This window comes from Trachypithecus francoisi, unplaced genomic scaffold (assembly GCF_009764315.1).
Source record: "Trachypithecus francoisi isolate TF-2019V2 unplaced genomic scaffold, Tfra_2.0 Contig01558, whole genome shotgun sequence".
Lineage (NCBI taxonomy): Eukaryota > Metazoa > Chordata > Mammalia > Primates > Cercopithecidae > Trachypithecus > Trachypithecus francoisi.
In genome coordinates, this window is record NW_022681440.1 from 5,235,159 (window position 1) to 5,255,821 (window position 20,663).

Genomic DNA, 20,663 nt, shown 5'->3' on the forward strand with positions numbered 1-20,663 from the left:
GGTGACATCATAACCCACATAGAATCTCAGGCCATGGTTTACTGAACTTACAGGACGAGGAGTTTTCCACGTTACTGCAGGCTCTGCCCACACCACCTCTGCTGGCTGCGTGCTACCCATTACTGGCAATGCCACCGTTTTATTAAACGGCCCAATCCCTCATTACGAAATGCAGGTCACCTCCTATTTTGTGCTGTTAAAAATTAAATGCTGTGGCAAATGTCTTTTTTCATCATACTTTGTTCCCAGATTACACTGTTTCCTGGGCCAATTCCCTGGATTGGGAATCCTGATTCCAGACACACGAGCATATTTTAAGGCCTCCAATCCCTAATGGGACTGAGCTTCCCAGAAAGGCCATGTGCTCCAGCCTGAGCTCCTAGTGACAGGGCAACAGCACAACGGAGCCTTTTCGGATCCCGGCTTCCTTCTTCACAATATAAAATACAAACAGGACTGACGGAGATCCCGGCTTCCTTCTTCACAGTGTAAAATACAGAAAGGAATGACGGAAACTAATTCTGGCATTAAACAGAATAGGAAAACATAAGATTCTCCTTGGACTACTAACGTAAGAAACAGAAAACGTATAAATTGGTAATTCCAATTAAACAGTCTACTAAGTCATTATAATACCATGAAAACATTGATAATATGAATTGTGTAAACAATCCTAGGATGTTAAATCACACTACACACTGCTATGCTCTATGAGTCTGCAAGACAGGATGCAGCCACTCAGACTGCAGGTGCCACTCACCGGTCACTTTGGGAATCCCTTGCAGACGTGGGACTGGCAGGGCCACGAGGACTCCCAGGCTGGTGCCGACCATCAGCAATCCGTGGCAGACGAGCAGACTCGTCACCGACAGCCGCTGGTGCCCTGGGCAGAAGAACATATGAGTGGTTTCGGGTCTGGTTTGTGCAGCAGAGTTGGTGGGGTGGTGAGGGAGCGGTGAGGGAGCACTGGAAACCCCACAGGTCTGTCATGCCACCACCAAACCCCTCAGGGGCAGGATGTGGCACAGGAGTTCCCAAACCCGAGCACCAGGCTCCTCAACCACACGAGCAAGACAAGGGTCTTGGGGGCATGCCCTGCGTCTGCACCTGGACAGAACAGGCCAGATGTCTGGCCGGGTCTCATGGGCTGTCGTCTGCATGGCTCTGCTCGGCCCCTGCAGCCCTGAATCAAGCCCCTGAATGAATCTGTCTAAACCTTTTGCTTCCTGGTCGTGTAGCACGTGAGCTTGTGAGCCCCCGACACACACAGCGGCCTGTGGTTCTTTGGGAGCACAGAGGCCCCTTTACAAGTGAGGAGAGGTCTCTTAGCGGGCGCGGCTAGACTCGAGTAATGGGCCCTCAGCCGCAGATGGACCCTAGAGGGGAACTGAAAGGCCTCTTCAGGGCTCTGCGTGAAGAACAACATCATCACATGGCCTCGGCGCTGGACACAGCAGGGAAACACCACAGTGGACGGCGGGGTCAGAAGGGCCTTTGAGGCTCTTTGTTAGTTTGGTTTTGATTTGCTTTACAGCCAAGGATCTGAAGCCCAGAGAAACTAAACAGTTTGCTCTGGCCGTGACAAGGCTAGAAAGTGGCTGCAAAACAATGTGGGAGACGCATGGCCTATTTGAAGACCCCGCCTCACTGCAGTTACAGGAAGACCCCACCTCACGGCGGTTACAGGGTGGGAGACGCATGGCCTGCTCCAAAGACCCTGCCTCATGGCGGTTAGAGGAAGACCCCACCTCACTGCGGTTATAGGGTGGGAGATGTATGGCCTGTTCCAAGACCCCACTTCATGGCGGTTACAGGAAGACCCCGCCTCACTGTGGTTACAGGGAAGACCCCACATCACTGTGGTTACAGGGAAGACCCCACCTCACGGTGGTTACAGGAAGACCCTGCCTCACGGTGGTTACAGGGAAGACCCCGCCTCACGGTGGTTACAGGGAAGACCCCGCCTCACGGTGGTTACAGGAAGACCCCGCCTCACGGTGGTTACAGGAAGACCCCGCCTCACGGTGGTTACAGGAAGACCCCGCCTCATGGTGGTTACAGGAAGACCCCACCTCACGGTGGTTACAGGGAACACCCCACCTCATAGCGGTTACAGGGAAGACCCCGCCTCACTGTGGTTACAGGGAAGACCCCGCCTCATCGCGGTTACAGGAAGACCCCGCCTCACTGTGGTTACAGGGAAGACCCCACCTCATAGCGGTTACAGGGAAGACCCCGCCTCATCGCAGTTACAGGAAGACCCCGCCTCACGGTGGTTACAGGGTGGGTCTGGACTTTCACGTCGTTCCCTGCAACTCTGACACAATCGTCAGCATTGCAGCCTTCCAACACAGACAAGATAACCCCAGTGTTTCTCTATTTAGCCCCAAAGCTGAGGAGCACAGAAGGCCAATTTAGCTTGTTCCTGAGAAGCGACGGTGATTCTTCTTTTCTGTAGACATAAAAGCTCTTTTAAATATCCCTGCATTTGACCCAAAGTCATCTCAGATAAAGAGCACGAAAAACAATCTGATACCAGAGCCAAAGGCTCCGAATTGAGGTCGAACAGCCTCCCCCAAAACAAAAACAAAAAACACGGGATCTGTATCGACAGGCGTCAAACAGCCTCCTCAGAAAACAAAAAACCCTCACTACAGACAAAGACGACATTTGGTTCTATTTCTAAACACTGATTGATATTATTTTTAAAAGCTCCATAATATGCATATCCCAGGAATTCTGAATGTCTGCCTGGCTGGTGTGATGTGGTCAGGGTGACAGTGAATCCACAGTCCTGTACGTAAGCCGGGGCTGTTATTTTCTAAAGCTAATGAAAAACACGGCAGCCGCTTCGAAGCTGATGCGCAGGATTCCCAGCTTATCCCAAGTGCCGATCACTCTATAACACGGGGAGCAGCCCGGGGCGCGGCCGCAAAGGGAGTGTGGATGCTCTTTCTAGAGCAGCAGTTTGACTCAACGGTAAGTATTTTCAGTATGAAACATGACTGTCTTATGAGACAGAAAACCAGTGTGCATACAAGTTCAGCATAAAACCTGAACCCGGCCTCCCGGCCCTCCGTGTGGCACTGGGACGGGAAGCAGCCCCCATGTGGGAGCAGGGATGTGAGATGCTGGGAAGCGGAGAAGCCCCACCTACGTGCCGGGAAAGGCTACGGCCATGTGACTGAAATGCTGGCCCGGCTTCTGGAAGGGCTCCTGTGATGCTGGCCAAAGCTTGCATTTAATAAAAAGGGGAGGCCGGGCGCAGTGGCTCATGCCTGTAATCCCAGCACTCTGAGAGGCCGAGGTGGGTGGATCCCCCGAGATCAGGAGTTCGAGATCAGCCTGGCCAACATAGTGAAAAACCCTGTCCCTCCTAAAAATACAAAAATAAATAAATAAAATAAAATAAATTAGCTGGGCGTGGTGGTAGGCACCTGTAATCCCAACTACTAGGGAGGCTGAGGCAGGAGAATCACTCGAACCTAGGAGACGGAGGTTGCAGTGAGCTGAGATCGCACCATTACTCCAGCCTGGGCATAAAGAGCGAAACTTTGTTTCAAATAAATAAATAAATAAATAAATAAAAAGGGTAAAAGCAGGTAAAACCCAGACATGAATGTTTTTAACTGGTTTCAAGGTACCCAGGAACTACACAAAAGACTTAAGTTCCAGAGAGTGGCTTTCCATTGCATTTTCCAAGCAGTCTGCCAATCAACATCTTTAATTTTACATATGAATGCTGACGGCCGGCCGGGCGCGGTGGCTCAAGCCTGTAATCCCAGCACTTTGGGAGGCCGAGACGGGTGGATCACGAGGTCAGGAGATCGAGACCATCCTGGCTAACACGGTGAAACCCCGTCTCTACTAAAAATACAAAAAACTAGCTGGGCGAGGTGGCAGCGCCTGTAGTCCCAGCTACTCGGGAGGCTGAGACAGGAGAATGGCGTGAACCCGGGAGGCGGAGCTTGCAGTGAGCTGAGATCTGGTCACTGCACTACAGCCTGGGTGACAGAGCGAGACTCCGTCTCAAAAAAAAAAAAAAAAAAAAAAAACAAAAATTAGCCGGGTGAGGTGGCAGGCACCTGTAGTCCCAGCTACTCGGGAGGCTGAGGCAGGAGAATGGCATAAACCCGGGAGGCGGAGCTTGCAGTGAGCTGAGATCCGGCCACTGCACTCCAGCCAGGGTGACAGAGCAAGACTCTGCCTCAAAAAAAAAAAAAAAAAGAAAGTTGACGGCCACAGTCACGAGACCGTGCTGTCATTTTCCGATTCCAGAGGCTGTGGTGAGTGCCGCTATCCAGGCGTCCCGTGCCCGGCCGGAAGCACCAACAATGACCTAGAACAGGACAGCAGGGTTTGTTCCAGACGGGGCTGGGTCCCGGGGGCTGGAGCCCACGTGAGGTCTGCTGGCGAGGTGGGAAGGGCGGCAGCTGAGGTGGTGAACGGTGATGCAACTGCACAGTGAGGTTGGTCAATGGGTTACAAGCGCGAAGTGGGACTGACTGCACGTGAGCCGCTGCTGGATGGTTACTCCGTTGTGAGCCACCAGGGCCTTCCATAGGCAGCCACAGAGAGACGCATTTCCTGCCCTGGAGGGTGGGAGGGGCTGGGGGTGTAAACAACACCATCCAAGTTCATTCAAGTAACCTCAGAGACAGAACAGTGACTGGAAGAAGCAAATACGTCCCCCAAGTGTGGGAGGAAATGCTACCAGGGGGATTTGCCTCTGCTCTTCCCAGCCTGGAATATACACCGAAGGACAGGCCAGGGCCACACTGGCCGCCGAGAGAGGCTGTGGCTCCCAAGTCCTCAATCTCGTTCCTTAACTCACCATCTTGAGTCCGGTTTCATTGGTGTAGTCCATGGTCTTTAGAAAAGTTACACTGGTTTTTGTTGTTGTTGTTTGTTTGTTTTTTAAAGGAAATTTTGGCCATTTTATTTGGTCACATAGTTCCTGGAGGCTCTGTATTCACTCAGTGGAGACTCAGAAAGGTGCAATTTACCACAGGGTCTCAGCACTCTTCCATCAAAAATATCCTCCTTTGAACATGCGGGACAGAGCAGGAAACATCTGCCTGGTGATGTAACCTACTGCAACTGCTCACAACCTAAAAGCTGAGGTGCCGTGAACTCACTTGCCGTAAACTCTACTCCTTTTTAACTTAGAGAGGTCATGACTGCTCTAACGAATGTGCATGTTAATCACAGGCCTTCATCAACCGTTAGTCTGTGTTGAACCTGATGTAGCTTATGTGAAAGAACGCGAGCTAAATGGTTTTCAGAACTGAATTCCAAATAGAAGGAGTAAAGCCAGGTCCTTAGCTACAGATTCACCGAGTCCCCAGGGGCCAGCAGGCTGAGACACCGAGGAAGTAAGGAGGTTTCATCATGCTGTGTGAGCTTATACAAAAGGTAGGAGTTACAGTACAGTTTGTTTATTTCAAATTTTGTTGTTTTTGGCTTGGCAAGTCTTCATTTGCAGAAGCTACCTGACTTTTATATTCCAGCAAGAGCACAAAAAGACAATTTTATGTCTTGTTGCCACACACACACACACACACACACGAAAACCCATTTGAGCATCGTCATGAATACAACTTGAGAATGAAGGTTTTGTGTGTGTGTGTGTGAACAGAGCACAGCGGACACGTGTGGGCCTCCAGGAACCATGTTGGATGATGAGGAGGAGAAGAACCCAGAAGAGGTGACGGCCCGGCAACCTCAGCGCCCGTGCGCTTCAGCACCATATGAATGTACCCCGACCAGAATGTCTAAACACAGCATGGAATGCCATAGTGCTTATTTCTATGAAATATATGAAATATTGGCTGAAAGGCAAAGACGACTGGACACAGGAGACGAGAGGAAAGGACTCCCTGGAGGAAAGGACTCTCTGGCCTACTCATTCCATCTGAGTCATAAAATGCAATGAAAATCAGAATCATTTCAGTCTATGCCGCACCGAGGATCTTACAGAGAATCACTGTTGGAAGCATCACAAACCAAGCTGAACTTCTGGTGTCACCGAGGTTGGCTCTAACCCGTGTACCCTTCTCCTAAGGATGAGGCCACGGCGGCAGCAGGCCACAGCCTTGGAGCAGAGAACTGAAAGTGGGTAAAGCAGTCAGTGTTCCCCAGAAATCAGTGAAGCTGGAGCTATTTCAAACTTAGTACCGAAATGCTGGAGAAACCTGCCAACTACAGGCACGGCGCTCCATCTGGACAGACGTATGTGTTTGCTTTCATGCGGGTCTAAAATGCAGACCTGACTCTGTGTGCAGGAATAAGTAAAGACCCATGATTCAGGGGACCCCGGAGCAGGGGGCTGAGAGCACACACTGTGGCCGCACAGAGTCAGCCCAGGATGTTGGAGGGGCCTGGGAGGGTGGGCGCCAGGGTGAGCCCCACACATCTGCTGGCACCAAGTGAGAGGCTTGTGGTGGGCTTGGGATGGATCCATCATCAGCCGACTGGAAACTATGAGCTAAGGGTGAAAAGTACCAAGGAAGGGAGACTCAGCGCCCAGCCACAACTTCATCATCCAAAACACACAACACAGGCAGCGCGATTTAGCCAGAATCTGCGACCTGAGCAGCCGGCAAGGGCTCTGCATTCTGTTTCTGGACCGGTGCAGGACTGTGTTGGGTGCTCTATGCTTGGAGGGAAGCAGGATAATTCTCTTTCTCTTCTACAGGAGAGGTCAAAGACAGTATCTAAAACAAAACATAAAGAACCTGCCATACGGGAGTGGCTTTCGAACAGCATCAGCAGGGAGGTGGGCGGGAGAGGCAGCTGACAGCAGGGTGGGGTATGCGGACGGGGGGCGGGGGTGGGTGCTGACAGTGGGTGGGATGCTGGGATTGGGGGGGGTGCTGACTGCGGGGTGGGGGGTGGGGATGGGGGTGGAGGTGGGCACTATGGGGTGGTGTGCTGGGATGAGGGGGTGGGAGCTGACTGCGGGGTGGGGTGTGGGGATGGGGGCGGGGGTGAGCACTGACTATGGGGTGGGGTGCTGGGATGAGGGGGGTGGGTGTTGACTATGGGGTGGGTGGTGGGGGCGGGTGCTAATAGTGGGTGGGGTGTGGGAGTGGGGGGCAGGGGTGAGCCCTGACTATGGGATGGGGTGTGGGGATGGGGGGTGGGTGCTATGGTGTGGGGTGTGGGGATAGGGGGCGGGGGCGGGTGCTGACAGTGGGTGGGGTGTGGGAGTAGGGGGCAGGGGTGAGCCCTGACTATGGGGTGGGGTGTGGGGATGGGGGGGTGGGTGCTGACTATGGGGTGGGGTGTGGGGACGGGGCAGGGGCAGGTGCTGACAGTGGGTAGGTGCTGGGATAGGGGCGAGGCTGTGGGTCCCCAGAGCGCAGGCTTTCCTATCCTGCTTTGCTTTTCATAGCCTGGGCGTGAGTGCTGTTGGGTTTTACTAAATCATGTGCAAGGGTTATTTTATTAAAAAGTCAAATTCGCCTGTAATCCCAGCACTTTGGGAGGCCAAGACGGGCGATCACGAGGTCAGGAGATCGAGACCATCCTGGCTAACACGGTGAAACCCCGTCTCTACTAAAAAATACAAAAAACTAGCCGGGCGAGGTGGCGGGCGCCTGTAGTCCCAGCTACATGGGAGGCTGAGACAGGAGAATGGCGGGAACCCGGGAAGCGGAGCTTGCAGTGAGCTGAGATTGCGCCACTGCACTCCAGCCTGGGCAACAGAGCGAGACTCCATCTTGGAAAAATAAATAAATAAATAAAATTCAAAATACAGACTCCACTCACACTGGCCAGAGCCGTCCCTTCATTAGGAGTTTCTTTCTGATCCTAACCGGAGAGGGATAAACCCCAAAGATCCTGCGGGGCCGCTGCATTTCCATGGCTGCTCTCGGAACTCTGGAACCAGGGTAACCGTGGGCTGCTTCTCCCCGGAGGGAGGCCTGCGCTGCAGGCAGCTGGGGCAGGATTTGGAGGCTCAGGGGGGAGCCCACAGGAGGTCGAGGGGAGAGGTTTTTCTCGCAACGCCCTCCTCACTTCCCCTTGTGTACAGAACTTTGAACGCATGGACACTCACTGCCACGTGAGAGCTTTGGCAATTACGGATGTGACTTGGTTTTGTCCCAACAACGACAGCCCATTCCTGCAGCAAACATTTGCTCCAGCAGTGAGCGCTCCAAAGAAAACACAAGGTCCACAGCAGAGCGTCCGTCTGCTTTCTAAGCCACAAGGACTTAACCATTTTGGTTCTCTAAATATAAACTTGCATGTTACATAAACCTCCTTTTCCTTTTCTCCTCCTTTTCCTCCTTTTCTCCACTAAGAGAAATCTCCTGGAGTATTTTAACAATGACTTGTACAGTTAGCCCCTGAGAAAAGAATGGCTATCACGGACTCATCGTGCACCAAATATATTCACCCTCCCACCTCCAATGGGAGTGCAGAGGGGACGCAGAGGCCCCGAGGAACATCCTCATCCTGCTCATCCTCCCCTTGACAAAGGACAGCCTCACACCCGTTCTAGAACCAGACCCCTAATCATTGTGGTTTTCTTCAATGTATCATAAATGGCCCGTCATGGACTGATAGTTTGTGTCTCCCCAAATTTCGATGTTGAAGCCCTGCCCACAGTGGGATGGTGCGAGGAGGCGGGGCTTTGGGGAGGTGATTAGGGTTAGATGAGGTCGTGAGGATAGGGTCCCCATGATGGGATTAGCGCCCTTACAGGAAGCAGAGGAGACCCCAGGGCTCTTTTTCCACCACATGAGGCCCCAGTCAGAAGGCAGCAACTGCAAAGCAGGAAGCAGATCCTCCCAGAAGCCTGCCCTGCAGGCACCGTGCTCCTGGGCATGCAGCCTCCAGAACGCGGACGGGCAGCCTCTCTGGCTTGTAAGCCTGCCCGTCTGTGGCGTGTGTCACAGCAGCCGAGGGGCACCGAGGCAGAGCCCTTACTTCATGCCTTCCCCTTAAAACTGCAAACATCTTCCAATACTCACCAGCAGGCAAAGAACCAAAACAGCCCTTCCACCCACCCCAGTGTGGCCCCAAGCTACCCATGAAGGAAGCCAGTTGGGCCCCTCCTCATTTCTTTTCTCCACACCCTGCTGTAGGATGATCCTCCCAAAACTCAATGTGTAATGGCCTTCTTCCCTGCCCAGCAACTTCAGTGGTACCCACCAGCAACGGGGCATTCACAAACAGCCTCTCCCCAACAGCCCTCCCAGCCACAGGGCGGCCTCCTGTTCTGCCTTCTTCAGCCTCAGGTCCCGGCTTCCCTAGGGCCTTGTTGCACCGACGATGAGAAATCGTCTCCCACCCGCTTTGACCTACAGAGATGGCACCACCACGTGGCTCCTCCCAGCACGCGGCTCCTTCAGGGGCCTCTGTGTCTTACACCAGGAAGCACTAAGGTGGGCTGACCGCGCTCCGCACCCCCATGCCCGTCCCCGGGCCCCGTCCCACCCACTTACCTGGCAGCATGTTGTGAACAGGGGTGGCGATGTTGATGTCCTGCAGGTGCTTGAGAGTTTCCGTGTGAAAAAGGCGGAGTGTGGACCCCGAGGTGAAGGCAATCCAGATCCCGACGCCGGCCACAGCCATGTGGGAGATCACCATGCCTTCCTCCTGGTGGGCCTCCAGCTGACCCTATGAAATCGAGAGAAGGTCAAGTCTGCTGGCCCCATGGAGTGAGTCTGACTGGGGCCTGTTGGGTCCGTGTGGCATCCGGCTGGAGCGCCATTCAGTGGCTGCAACACAGCAGCAGGCTTTGCTCCAAATCACAGGCCTCTCCAGCAACTGAACAGCAACCCAACTGTCTACCATTTTAATCATCCTGGCTCCTTCGTGAGCCCAGAAAACGGCCATTCCAAAGACACAGGCACGGTGCACCTGCCAAGGGGCCCAAGCCACTGAGCTTGTGTCCAAAAGGAGACACGGGCAGGCTGGCAAGAGGAGGCACAGGAGGACCTGAACCGTGGGGACTGATGCAGGAGGCTGACCCATTCCCCTAGGTCCATCAGAACCTGCCCAGAACCTTCCCTGAGGTCTCCAGGCTGTGGCGTGGGGCCCCACCGCCTGCCTGCAGCCCGACCCTGGTTCTGAGTCTGTGCCTCCTCTTAGCTCTGCTGTCCTGAAAAGGCACCTTCTGCTTCTCCATGCAACCTGGTCCTTCTGGAGCTTCCAGGCTCAGCTGCAGCCCCACAGCTCCAAAAGTGCATCCCAGCAGCCTGCTCTGAGGGTTCCCACTGGTGCCTGGGCCTGGGCCCTCGTCACCCCACAGCCAGCAGGAGCTGCTCACATAGCAACCCCCCCGATGTGGCCTCAGGGGCTGCCTGGCACTCAGGCTCTGTGGGATCAGTCCCAGGAGAACTGCCCCCGCCCTGCCCATCAGGGATTGCAGGGGGTGGCAGGGGGGAGGGCTGGGACGAAGCCTAGAGACACTGTGTGCCCCAGGAACCAGCAGCCTCACAGCTCTTGAAATTAAAGAAACTCACGATCCTGCACAATTACCTAAAGCAAAGTGATGAAACTCATAAAAACCCACAAGAAATAACCAGACTGACATCTCCGCCCTATGAGTTGTCCCACAATCTGAGAATAAAAGACGACGGCCCCCATGGTGGAGACTGCTGACTCCACGCACATGCCCCGAGCACCAAACCCCACCCTGCAGCACCAAGCCACACCCAGAGCCCAGTGGGCAGGAACTCAGGGATGCGACTTCAGTGGTTGGAAGATCCCATCCCATCTCCCGTGGTATTGCCTCTTGTTTCAGTTGAGATTCCATCAGGAGCGGAGGGCAGAAGAGGGCCCCAGCCTACACAGGAGCATTGCAGGGCCTGAGAGTGATGCCATCTGAGGAGAGGGCTGTGTCCTCAGGCTGGGCACGCAGGGGCTGGGGTCCCCAGGGAGGCGATACGATGTGGGAGGCTGGGGTACCCAGGGATGCAACGTGGTGCGGGAGGCTGGGGTCCCCAGGGAGGTGACATGGTGCGGAAGGCTGGCCCACACGGCCCCAAGTCCCATCACTGTGGATCTGGAGCGGGCTCCACATCTGACTGTCCACCCCCTGGAGCAAACTGGAACCCCCCTAGGTCCCCTGATATGAAGTGAGGGCCCTGCTTCTAAAATGCCCATTCTAGAGTCAGTCGTATAAATGCCTCTCGCCATATGCCCGTAGTTTCCTCATAGAAAATCTCTTCGATAATCACAAGTTGAATTTAAATATCTGTCAATGGGAAGGAACTGGTGCTCACAATTGCGAAGGAGTCTGCGTCACTGACTTGTGACTTGGTTCCTATGTAGAGAACCCAGCTCCTACCCCTCAGCGGAACACGAATCTCGCACACAAAGATCCCAAGTGTTTTATGAACTGAAGCTTCACAGGCTCTTCACCGTCTAAACGATCTGGGCTGTGCGGCGTGGGAGAAAGAGCATCTGCCTGGGGGTTGGGAAGTCTGGGTTGGCATTCCAGATGGTTCTAGCGCGGGTGCTTTTGATCCCTCCTCCGACTTGCCCTCCTGCGTTACAGCGGAGAAGGCGTGCAGGCCCACACTCCCCTGACACTCCACCTCCAATCTGGCCTCCTCCTGGCACTGGCTCCTTCCTGCCCCGCTCCTCGCCCTCCTCCTGGCACGGGGCCCTGCCTCTCCTGGCTTCTGTCATTCAGCCCCAAAGCATGTACTAGTTTCACTCATCTTAAATTAAAAAGAAAAAGAGGGAAAAAGGAAAGGGAAAAAAGCTGCGTGCCCCTTTCTGGCTGGGCTGTGGGGTTCCCCCTCCTCCTGCCTGTGCTAGGCAGGCTGCTCCCAGCAGCCATCGTTGGGGCCAGCTCCTCCACCTGCTTCAGGCTGACACCTGCTAACTTCCCAGCTACCTCCAAAACTGCCACCTCCTTTTGAAAACACTGAGCTATAATTCACATATCATGAAGTTCACCCTTCTATAGGGTGCAATTCTGTTTCTTAGTATATTCGGAAAGTTGCCAACCTTCACCCACTCTTGAATTCCAGGACATTTCATTACCCTCATGCCCCCTTCCCCAGCCCCCAACAACCACTCATCCATGTTCTGTCTCTGGATTTGCCTGTTCTGACATTTCATACAAACAAAATCCTACAACGTTCGGCCTTTTGTGTCTGGCTTCTTTGAATTTGGCGTTTTCCAGGTACATCCACGTAGTGGCGTGAGTCAGGGCTTCCCTCCTTTCTATGGCTGAATCCGGTCCCTGTGTCTGAAGGAACCACATTCTGTTTGTCCATTCACGAGTTCCTGGGCATCTGGGCCGCATCCGCTTTTAGACTATAAATAACACGGCTATGGTCATTTGTGTCTACATGAATATCAGGTTCTCCTGAATCTACACCTACGACTGGAAATGCTGGGTCACCTGGTCATGCCATGAGTTACTTTCTGAAGAAATCACAAACTGTCTTCCCAGAAATTGCACCATTCTGCATTCCCACCAGGAAGTAAGAGTTTCCCAGCGTCCTCACGTGCTCTCTGGTGCGTGCTGGCTCCACTGACAACATTATTCCTGCCGTCCCAGTGTGTGACAGACACAGCGTCTCATTGTGGTTTCGCTCCATGATTCCTTAACAAGCAACAATGCTGACCATCTTCTCGTGTGCTTATGGGTCGACTGTACATCTTCTTTGGAGAAATATCCATTCAGTTCCCTTGCCTTTAACAGGGTTAGTTTTCTTTTTATTAAGTTCTAAGAGTGTGCTAGATGCTCTGCATACTAGGTCCTTCTCACATGAGCTGTACGTATTTTCTCCCACTCTGTGGGTTGTCTTTTCACTCCCTTAATAGTGTCCTTTGAAGCAAAAAGGTTTTAATTTTAATGAAGCCCAAGGTATCTTATTTTTCCACATTGGTTGCTTGTGCTTGAGGTGTCAGATCTAAGAAACCACTGTCTAGTCCAAAATCATGAGGATTTACTCCTATAATTTCTTTTATGGTGTTTATAGTTTTAGTTCTTACATTTATGTTTTAATTCACTTGAGACAATTTTGTATGTGGTGTGAGGCAGGGGCCCAGCTTCATTCTTCTGCACATGGATACCCAGTTGTGCCAGCAGCACCTGTTAAAGAGGCCATTCAATATTCAAATGGAATAGTTTTGGCACCGTGTTGAAAATTATGTGACCACAGACACATGTGGTCTCCGGTCTGTGTCACTGATGTACATGTCTGTGTGGTAAAATCTGAAATTAGGAAGCGTGAGCCTCCAATTTTGTTGTTTTTCTACATTATTTTGGCTCTTCTGGATCCCCTGCACTTCCAGATGAATCTCAGGATGTGCTTGTCAAGTTTTGTTGAAAAAATAAAAATAAAAAAGCAGTGGAAATTTGGTAAGAATTGTGTTGAATCTGCAGATCCATTTGGGGACTGTTTTCTTCTTAACAACAGTATGTCTTCCAATCTATGGACACAGGATGCCTTCCCATTTATTTAGGTATTCTTTAATTTCTTTGAATGATGTCTTGTAGTTTTTGGTGTATAAATCTTGCACTTTCTGATTAAAAATTTCTCTAAGTATTTTTCTTTTTGACAGCATTATAAATGAAGTTGTTTTCTTTGTCTCATTTTCAGGTTGTTTGCTGCTAGTGTACAGAAATTTAATTGATTTTTGTATACCGATCTTGTACCCTCTAACCTTGCTCAACCTGTTTATTAGTCAAGTAGTTTTGCTGTGGATTCCTCAGAATTTTCTACATACAAGAGGATATCATATGCAAATGCAACTTTACTTCTTCCTCTCATCTGAGTCCTCCAGCTTTTTTCCCTTATCTAATTGCTCTGGCAGATCCTCCAGTACCACTGTGAATAGAAATGGTAGAAGCCATCCTTGTCTTGTTCTTGATCTTCAAGGGAAAACTTTTCTTCTTTAACCATAAAGTATGATCTTAGCTGTGAGTTTTTTGTAGATGCCCTTTGGCAGGTGGAGGAAAAGTCACTTTCTAGTCTTAGTTTCAGTGTTTTTATCATAAAAGGGTGATAAATTCTGTCAAGTACTTTTTGTGCATCGAGATGATTGTGTGTGTGTTTTCCCCCCATTATTCTGTTAATGTGATGCATTCCACTGATTGATTTTCACGTCCTGAACCACCTTTGCATTTTAGGAATCTATCTCATTTTTCCAGGGTACACAATCCTTTCAGTATGCTGTTGATCTCACTTTGCAAGTCTTCCGTTGAGGGTTTTTGCATCCATGCTCACAGTGGATACTGGTCTGTGGTTTTCTTGTCATGTCTTTGTGTCTTTGGTATCGGGGTCATGCTGACTGCAGAATGAGTAGGAAGTGTTGCTCCCTCCTTGTCAATATTTTTGGAGAGTTTGGGAAAGAGTGCTGTTAATTCTTTTTTAAGATGTTTGGTTAGAATTCACCAGTGAAGCCATCTGGTCCTGGGCTTTTTGTTGTTGTTCAGAAGTTTGTGATTACTGATTCAATTTTCTTACTAGTTTTAGGTCTATTCAAATGTTCTATTTCTATTTCTTCATGATTCAGTTTTGGTAGTTTGTGCCACTCTAGAGTCTGTCCATCTCATCTAGATTATCTAATTTGTTGGCCACTTGCTGCCTGTTTCACGCACAAGTCTCCATCATAGTTGGTTTCTTGAGCCAGTTGAGAATAAAGCAGAAATTACACCCTGGAAAAACTGTTTGGGGCAGAGGAAGGTGACTTCCATAGAGAGGATTTTAAAAAGCAAAACAAACAACCGTGGCATATGAGGGAAATCTGGTGTGACTAGAAAATAGAGGAGTAAAGCTTCTTTCTTTCCTCGGGCTGTTGACTCTTTCACAATCACGATCCAAACTTCTGGAAAGATGATTTTAGAAAAACCAAACCCTGCCGGGCGTGGTGGCTCATGTTTGTAATCCCAGCACTCTGGGAGGCCGAGGTGGGCGGATCACGAGGTCAGGAGATCAAGACCATCCTGGCTAACACGGTGAAACCCTGTCTCTACTAAAAATACAAAAAATTAGCCGGGCATCGTGGCAGGCGCCTATAGTCCCAGCTCCTCTGAAGGCTAAGGCAGGAGAATGCCCAGGAGGTGGAGCTTGCAGTGAGCCGAGATCGCGCCACTGCACTCCAGCCTGAGTGAGACTCTGTCTCAAAAAACAAATAAATAAATGAATAAAATAAAACCAAACCCATGGTTTGTTGGGCCTCAGTCCCGCAGTTTTTAACCCAGCACTACCTCCTTGGTTCTAGTACCCAAGCATCTCGCACCCCACTACACTTCTGGCAAAATACTCTTCTGAAAACAAATTTTGACATCTGTTCCACGCTGAAAATCCTTCAATGGCTCAGCACCGTCTGCAGCAAAAGTGCTGTTTGAAAGAAAACTACACAGAACTCTGCTCCAAGAAGTCAAGTCAAAGGTGGCTACCTTCAGGGGCATGGGGATGTCTGCACTGCTCATGCTTCCCCCCAACCCCCGTGAGCTGAGCCAGTGACAGGACCCAAGTTCCTTGTCCCCTACTGCGCTCGCAGACCCACCCTCTGCTTCCAGCAGCCCCTTGGGGACCAGTAGTCTTGAAGCCTGACGCATCTCTCCCTCTCTGAGGTACCATCCCGGTTTTTCTCTTAGTGAATCCCTCCTTACCCTCGACCAGCCAGCTGCATGGGCACCATCCCTAGGCAGCTGCCGAGAGCCCTGTGCCTACAGGGACGCATGCTTGGCTTGACACTTTGCTGCTGCCGTCATGAAATTTGTAGTAACTGTGGGATGCAGGGCCCCTGGATATGGGCTCACTGTGCCAGCCTGACGCCTGGAGGGAGTGTTGCCCTCGAAACTTCCACAGCACCCTCACTCACACTGGCAGCCCAGCCATCCTGGGACTGAGAGCCGGGCCTGTGTTGTCAATGTCTCAACCATCTGTGGTTGGTTTGTTTTTGCACAATGCCAGGTACTTGGTAAGTATTTGCTATGTTTCTGCTGGAGGACAGATTATATGGATATTACCTTAGCATCGATGTTGGGCATGGCTTCTCCTTTCTCTAAGCCTTGGTTCTCTGAAAACAAGAACATTGGGCCACAGGATCTCTAAGTCTCTGTTTGCCTTGAAATTGTGTGATTCTGAAGGTGTCTGAAAGAAAGCAGGCTACGGATTCCACAGTGTTCGGGGTCTCTGGGGACCGACATTCCACAGTGTTTGGGGTCTCTGGGGACTGACATTCCACAGTGTTCGGGGTCTCTGGGGACCGACATTCCACAGTGTTCGGGGTCTCTGGGGACTGGGACTCCAGGGTTCGGGGGTCTCTAGGGACTGGGATCCAACAGTGTTCGGGGATCTCTGGCCTCTTCTGCTGACCTGGGCCTGTTGTTTTATTTTCTGTGTTTAGATATAGGGTCTTGCTATGTTGCCCAGGCTGGCCTTGAACTCCTAGCCTCAAGCAGCCCTCCTGCCTCAGCCTCCCGAGTGGCTGGGATTACAGGTGTGAGCCACCGTGCCCGCTTAGGCCTGTTTTGTTGCCCTGTGTCTCTTTCCACACAATGACAAGAATTAAATTCCTATGAGAAAAAATGCACTGCTGCAGAAAATCACTATGTTGCACTATTTAGGTCATCTTTAATATCTCGCCTATTTTATTCTTTCATTCTGCTTTTCCCTTCAGTAGAGGATGGGGGCAAGAAAACTTTTTCCTCTTTCTTTCCTTCCATCTGTCTTCAGTCAAGAGCACTGCATATTGTTGAAAATCAAGAGTGAGGAAGAAGAGGTTTGCACTTTAAGCAGCTGTAGTCATTCAACTGAAAGGAGCTGTGACTCAAGGTTCTAAGCAAGATCTGTCCAGGCAATGCCGCCCAGAAATCCAGAATGATTCTCCCTTTCCTAGATGTCAGATCCCTCAGCACTGCATCCATGTTCCTAACACTATGAGATTTAAACAGCAATTGGACAAACCCAAGAAAAAGGGCCATTTGCAGTTGGGGAAAAAGAGATACTTCCCTTCCCCTGAAGTGTCCAGGGGACTGTGACCGGCACCGTGTGGCAGCTCAGCATCCATGGCATGTCTTCCCATCTGCTCCTGACGGCCCTGACAGGCAGGTGGGTGGCCCCTGCCACGTCGCGGGTGCTGCACCAAGCACCTGGCTCAGCATCTCTACTGGTTTGCCCGGTGCTGCTTTGTTATGGTGCCAGAGCTGGGACGGGGGCCGGCCACTCCCACTGGTAGCCAGGCTGACTCTTCCACTGGCACAATCACTTCAGGAACGCCGAAGCCTCAGAGCCTCAGGTGCCTTTTTCTTCCAAATACAGCTGACGTCTCCCAACCCGCTCAACCCAAGCTCGGATCACAGGCAGCTCCCAGGCTGGCACTGTTCTGACAGCATATGGTCATTCGGGATGGATCCCCCCGCAGCTGCTGCCCCCACCATCAGCAGGCCGGACGCACACCCGGGGCTCAGATCCTGCAGGCTCAGGTCCTGTGGGCTGCACCAGCCCCTGGCCACAGTTACCCTGCACAACGGGAACGACAGGATGAACTTCATGTTTTGAGAGAGAGCAGATTTTTGCTTCTTTCTAAAAATGCATTTAGTTATTTTGGTACTGAAAATGCAAGGAAGAGCCCTATATCTGGATCCAAACACATTGCTTCTCTCTAAGTCTTTGAGATTTACAGCATATAAATTACAAGCAGCCTGAGAGAGGGGAATTACCCCCAGCTGTCAGCTCAGACAACCGAGGCCGAGGTAGGTGGCTGATCCAAGATCACTGGATACTATATGGTTGAGCTAGGATGTAAACCTTGTGCCTCTGTAATACACAGTTACCAGGATGGCTGTACTGAAACCTTGTGCCTCTGTAATACAGTTACTAGGATGGCTGTACTGAAACCTTGTGCCTCTGTAATACACAGTTCCTGGGATGGCTGTACTGAAACCTTGTGCCTCTGTAATACACAGTTCCTGGGATGGCTGTACTGAAACCCTGTGCCTCTGTAATACACAGTTACTGGGATGGCTGTACTGAAACCCTGTGCCTCTGTAATACACAGTTACTGGGATGGCTGTACTGAAACCCTGTGCCTCTGTATTACACAGTTACTGGGATGGCTGTACTGAAACCCTGTGCCTCTGTATTACACAGTTACTGGGATGGCTGTACTGAAACCCTGTGCCTCTGTATTACACAGTTACCGGGATGGCTGTACTGAAACCCTGTGCCTCTGTAATACACAGTTACCGGGATGGCTGTACTGAAACCCTGCGCCTCTGTAATACACAGTTACTGGGATGGCTGTACTGAAACCCTGCACCTCTGTAATACACGGTTACTGGGATGGCTGTACTGAAACCCTGTGCCTCTGTAATACACGGTTACTGGGATGGCTGTACTGAAACCCTGCACCTCTGTAATACACGGTTACTGGGATGGCTGTACTGAAACCCTGTGCCTCTGTAATACACAGTTACTGGGATGGCTGTACTGAAACCCTGTGCCTCTGTAATACACGGTTACTGGGATGGCTGTACTGAAACCTTGTGCCTCGGTATTACACAGTTACTGGGATGGCTGTACTGAAACCTTGTGCCTCGGTATTACACAGTTACTGGGATGGCTGTACTGAAACCTTGTGCCTTGGTATTACACAGCTACTGGGATGGCTGTACTGAAACCTTGTGCCTCTGTATTACACAGTTACTGGGATGGCTGTACTGAAACCCTGCACCTCTGTAATACACGGTTACTGGGATGGCTGTACTGAAACCCTGCACCTCTGTAATACACGGTTACTGGGATGGCTGTACTGAAACCCTGTGCCTCTGTAATACACAGTTACTGGGATGGCTGTACTGATAAGGTACAAGGGCTGTGGACAAGGTCAGGAACGGTGCTGCCCTGCCTGGCAGCACTAGCTAATCCCTGGCTCCACGCAACCCTGAAGGCTTCTCGTTCTCTGGGCACGTGAAATAAGAAGTGTCAGATGGATATGAAAAGTAACAGGAACAATACTGCCAAAATTCATCTAACATGTACCCCGACCTCCCTGTCCAGCTATTTTCCATCCCTATCTAGCAGGCCGGGTCTCAAGGGATGTGGGGGAGGCTGTGTCAAAAACAGACACACACACGGGAATGCTATTCACGATCCATGGCAGAGCGTCAGCCTCCAGGAGGCTCAGGACCCAGGTCCCATCTTCACCTTGCCCCACTGTGGACCGCACATCCCTAACCAGACCCAGGTCTGCACGGGCCAGCCGGAGAGCCCTTTCCTGGCTGAAGACGGCATTAGCCTGCATCCCGCCGTGCTGCCAGCCAAAGCGGCGTCCACGGGGCAGCTCAGGAGCCACTATCCCTCTGAGACGACAGAGGGTGCAGCCTAGGCACGTCCTGAAACCGGTCTCATGAGTGTGTGCTGAGATGACAGAGGGTGCAGCCTAGGCACATCCTGAAACCAGTCTCATAAGGGTGAGCAAATGCGATTCATGAAATACCAGCAAAATGTCTTAAAGTTCCTAACCCAGGGAACTGGTACATCCCTCCTAACAATGGTCTAGACAAGTATTTTTAGAAGCTCTTAATACCGTTTCTTTCTGGATTTGTGACTATCTCATCATTAGAACGTCTTCACAGCCTTCAAAGAGATGAAATTAGACCCCTCGCCCCAACTGAAGACATTCTTTCCTGTAACCTTTTGTGTGAGGGTCAAAGGAATTGTTTTTTTGAGACAGAGTCTTACTCTGACCCAGGCTGGAGTATAGCAGTACAATCTTGGCTCACTGCAGCCTCGACTTCCTGGGCTCAAGTGATCCTCCCACTTCAGCCTCCCAAATATCCGACAGACATGCACTACTGTGCCCAGCTAATTTCTATGTTTTTTGTAGAGATGGGGTTTTATTGTGCTGCCCAGCCTGGTCTTGAACTCTTGAGCTCAAGCAATCCACCCATCTTGGTCTCCCAAAGTGCTGGAATTACAGGTGTGAGCTGCTGTGCCCAGCCCAAAGGAATTTTTAATGATGAGTTGGTCCATTTCATTGGCTGAAAACACACTGGTGTTATCCCAGTTTGTTTAGGTACAGTGGAGTCAAGAGATGGCCATGAACAGAGAGTAAAAAAATAAGACAGCGCAACCTCATAATAAATGCCACATGACACGGCTGAAAAATGCAGGTGTGAGGGGAAGTATGTAGCCTTTTCCTTATCACTTCAGGAATGTCTGTCCAACCACACACACACACACGCTGGCACATCACAGAGCCACTGACAACAGCAGACACGGGTGGGCTCACCAGGCACCGCAGCCTCCCTGGGAGTGAGCTCGGACAGTGTTCTGCCGCCTGCTTGCCTGCATGTGCCCCTATGGGCATGCATTTAGGAACACCCACAAGGAGAGTGTGGGCCTCCTCCCTCTGAATGAGCTCACCCACTCCGTGGGGCATAGATTTCCCCAGCTCCTCCCATCCGCATGCATTTAGGACACTCCCAAGTGTTTGTGATGCCAACAAGGTTGCAATGGACAAGCTCCTCTGTAGAGTGGATTTCTCTAGGGTGGGGAGCTGCCGGGAAGATGTTATGAACCCCAGTGCTAACTGGTAACAGGTGAGTGCCCTCCAGAGGAGTTGCCCTAAGGCCCTGTGGTCCCGAGGGCCCTGTGCCCCACATTCCAACCGGGTCACACTTAGCGTTTACCTTCTGTCAATCTGAAGAAATGGCATCGTGAGGACCA

The 20,663-nt window shown here is 51.3% G+C and overlaps 1 protein-coding gene and 1 pseudogene across 5 annotated transcripts in view; one reads left to right on the forward strand and one right to left on the reverse strand.

Moving 5' to 3' along the window:
• ARHGEF10 (Rho guanine nucleotide exchange factor 10) overlaps window positions 1-20,663 on the reverse strand; it is a 135,454-nt gene that overhangs the window by 4,240 nt on the left and 110,551 nt on the right. For all 5 annotated transcript variants that reach the window (XM_033177668.1, XM_033177671.1, XM_033177666.1 and 2 more), the window contains 2 exons: window positions 9,456-9,630; window positions 761-883 (listed from right to left, as the gene is read on the reverse strand). In XM_033177668.1, coding sequence (XP_033033559.1) covers window positions 761-883; window positions 9,456-9,630 — 298 coding nt within the window. The remainder of the gene's footprint in view (window positions 1-760; window positions 884-9,455; window positions 9,631-20,663) is intronic.
• Window positions 16,428-17,907, forward strand: LOC117063838 (annotated as a pseudogene).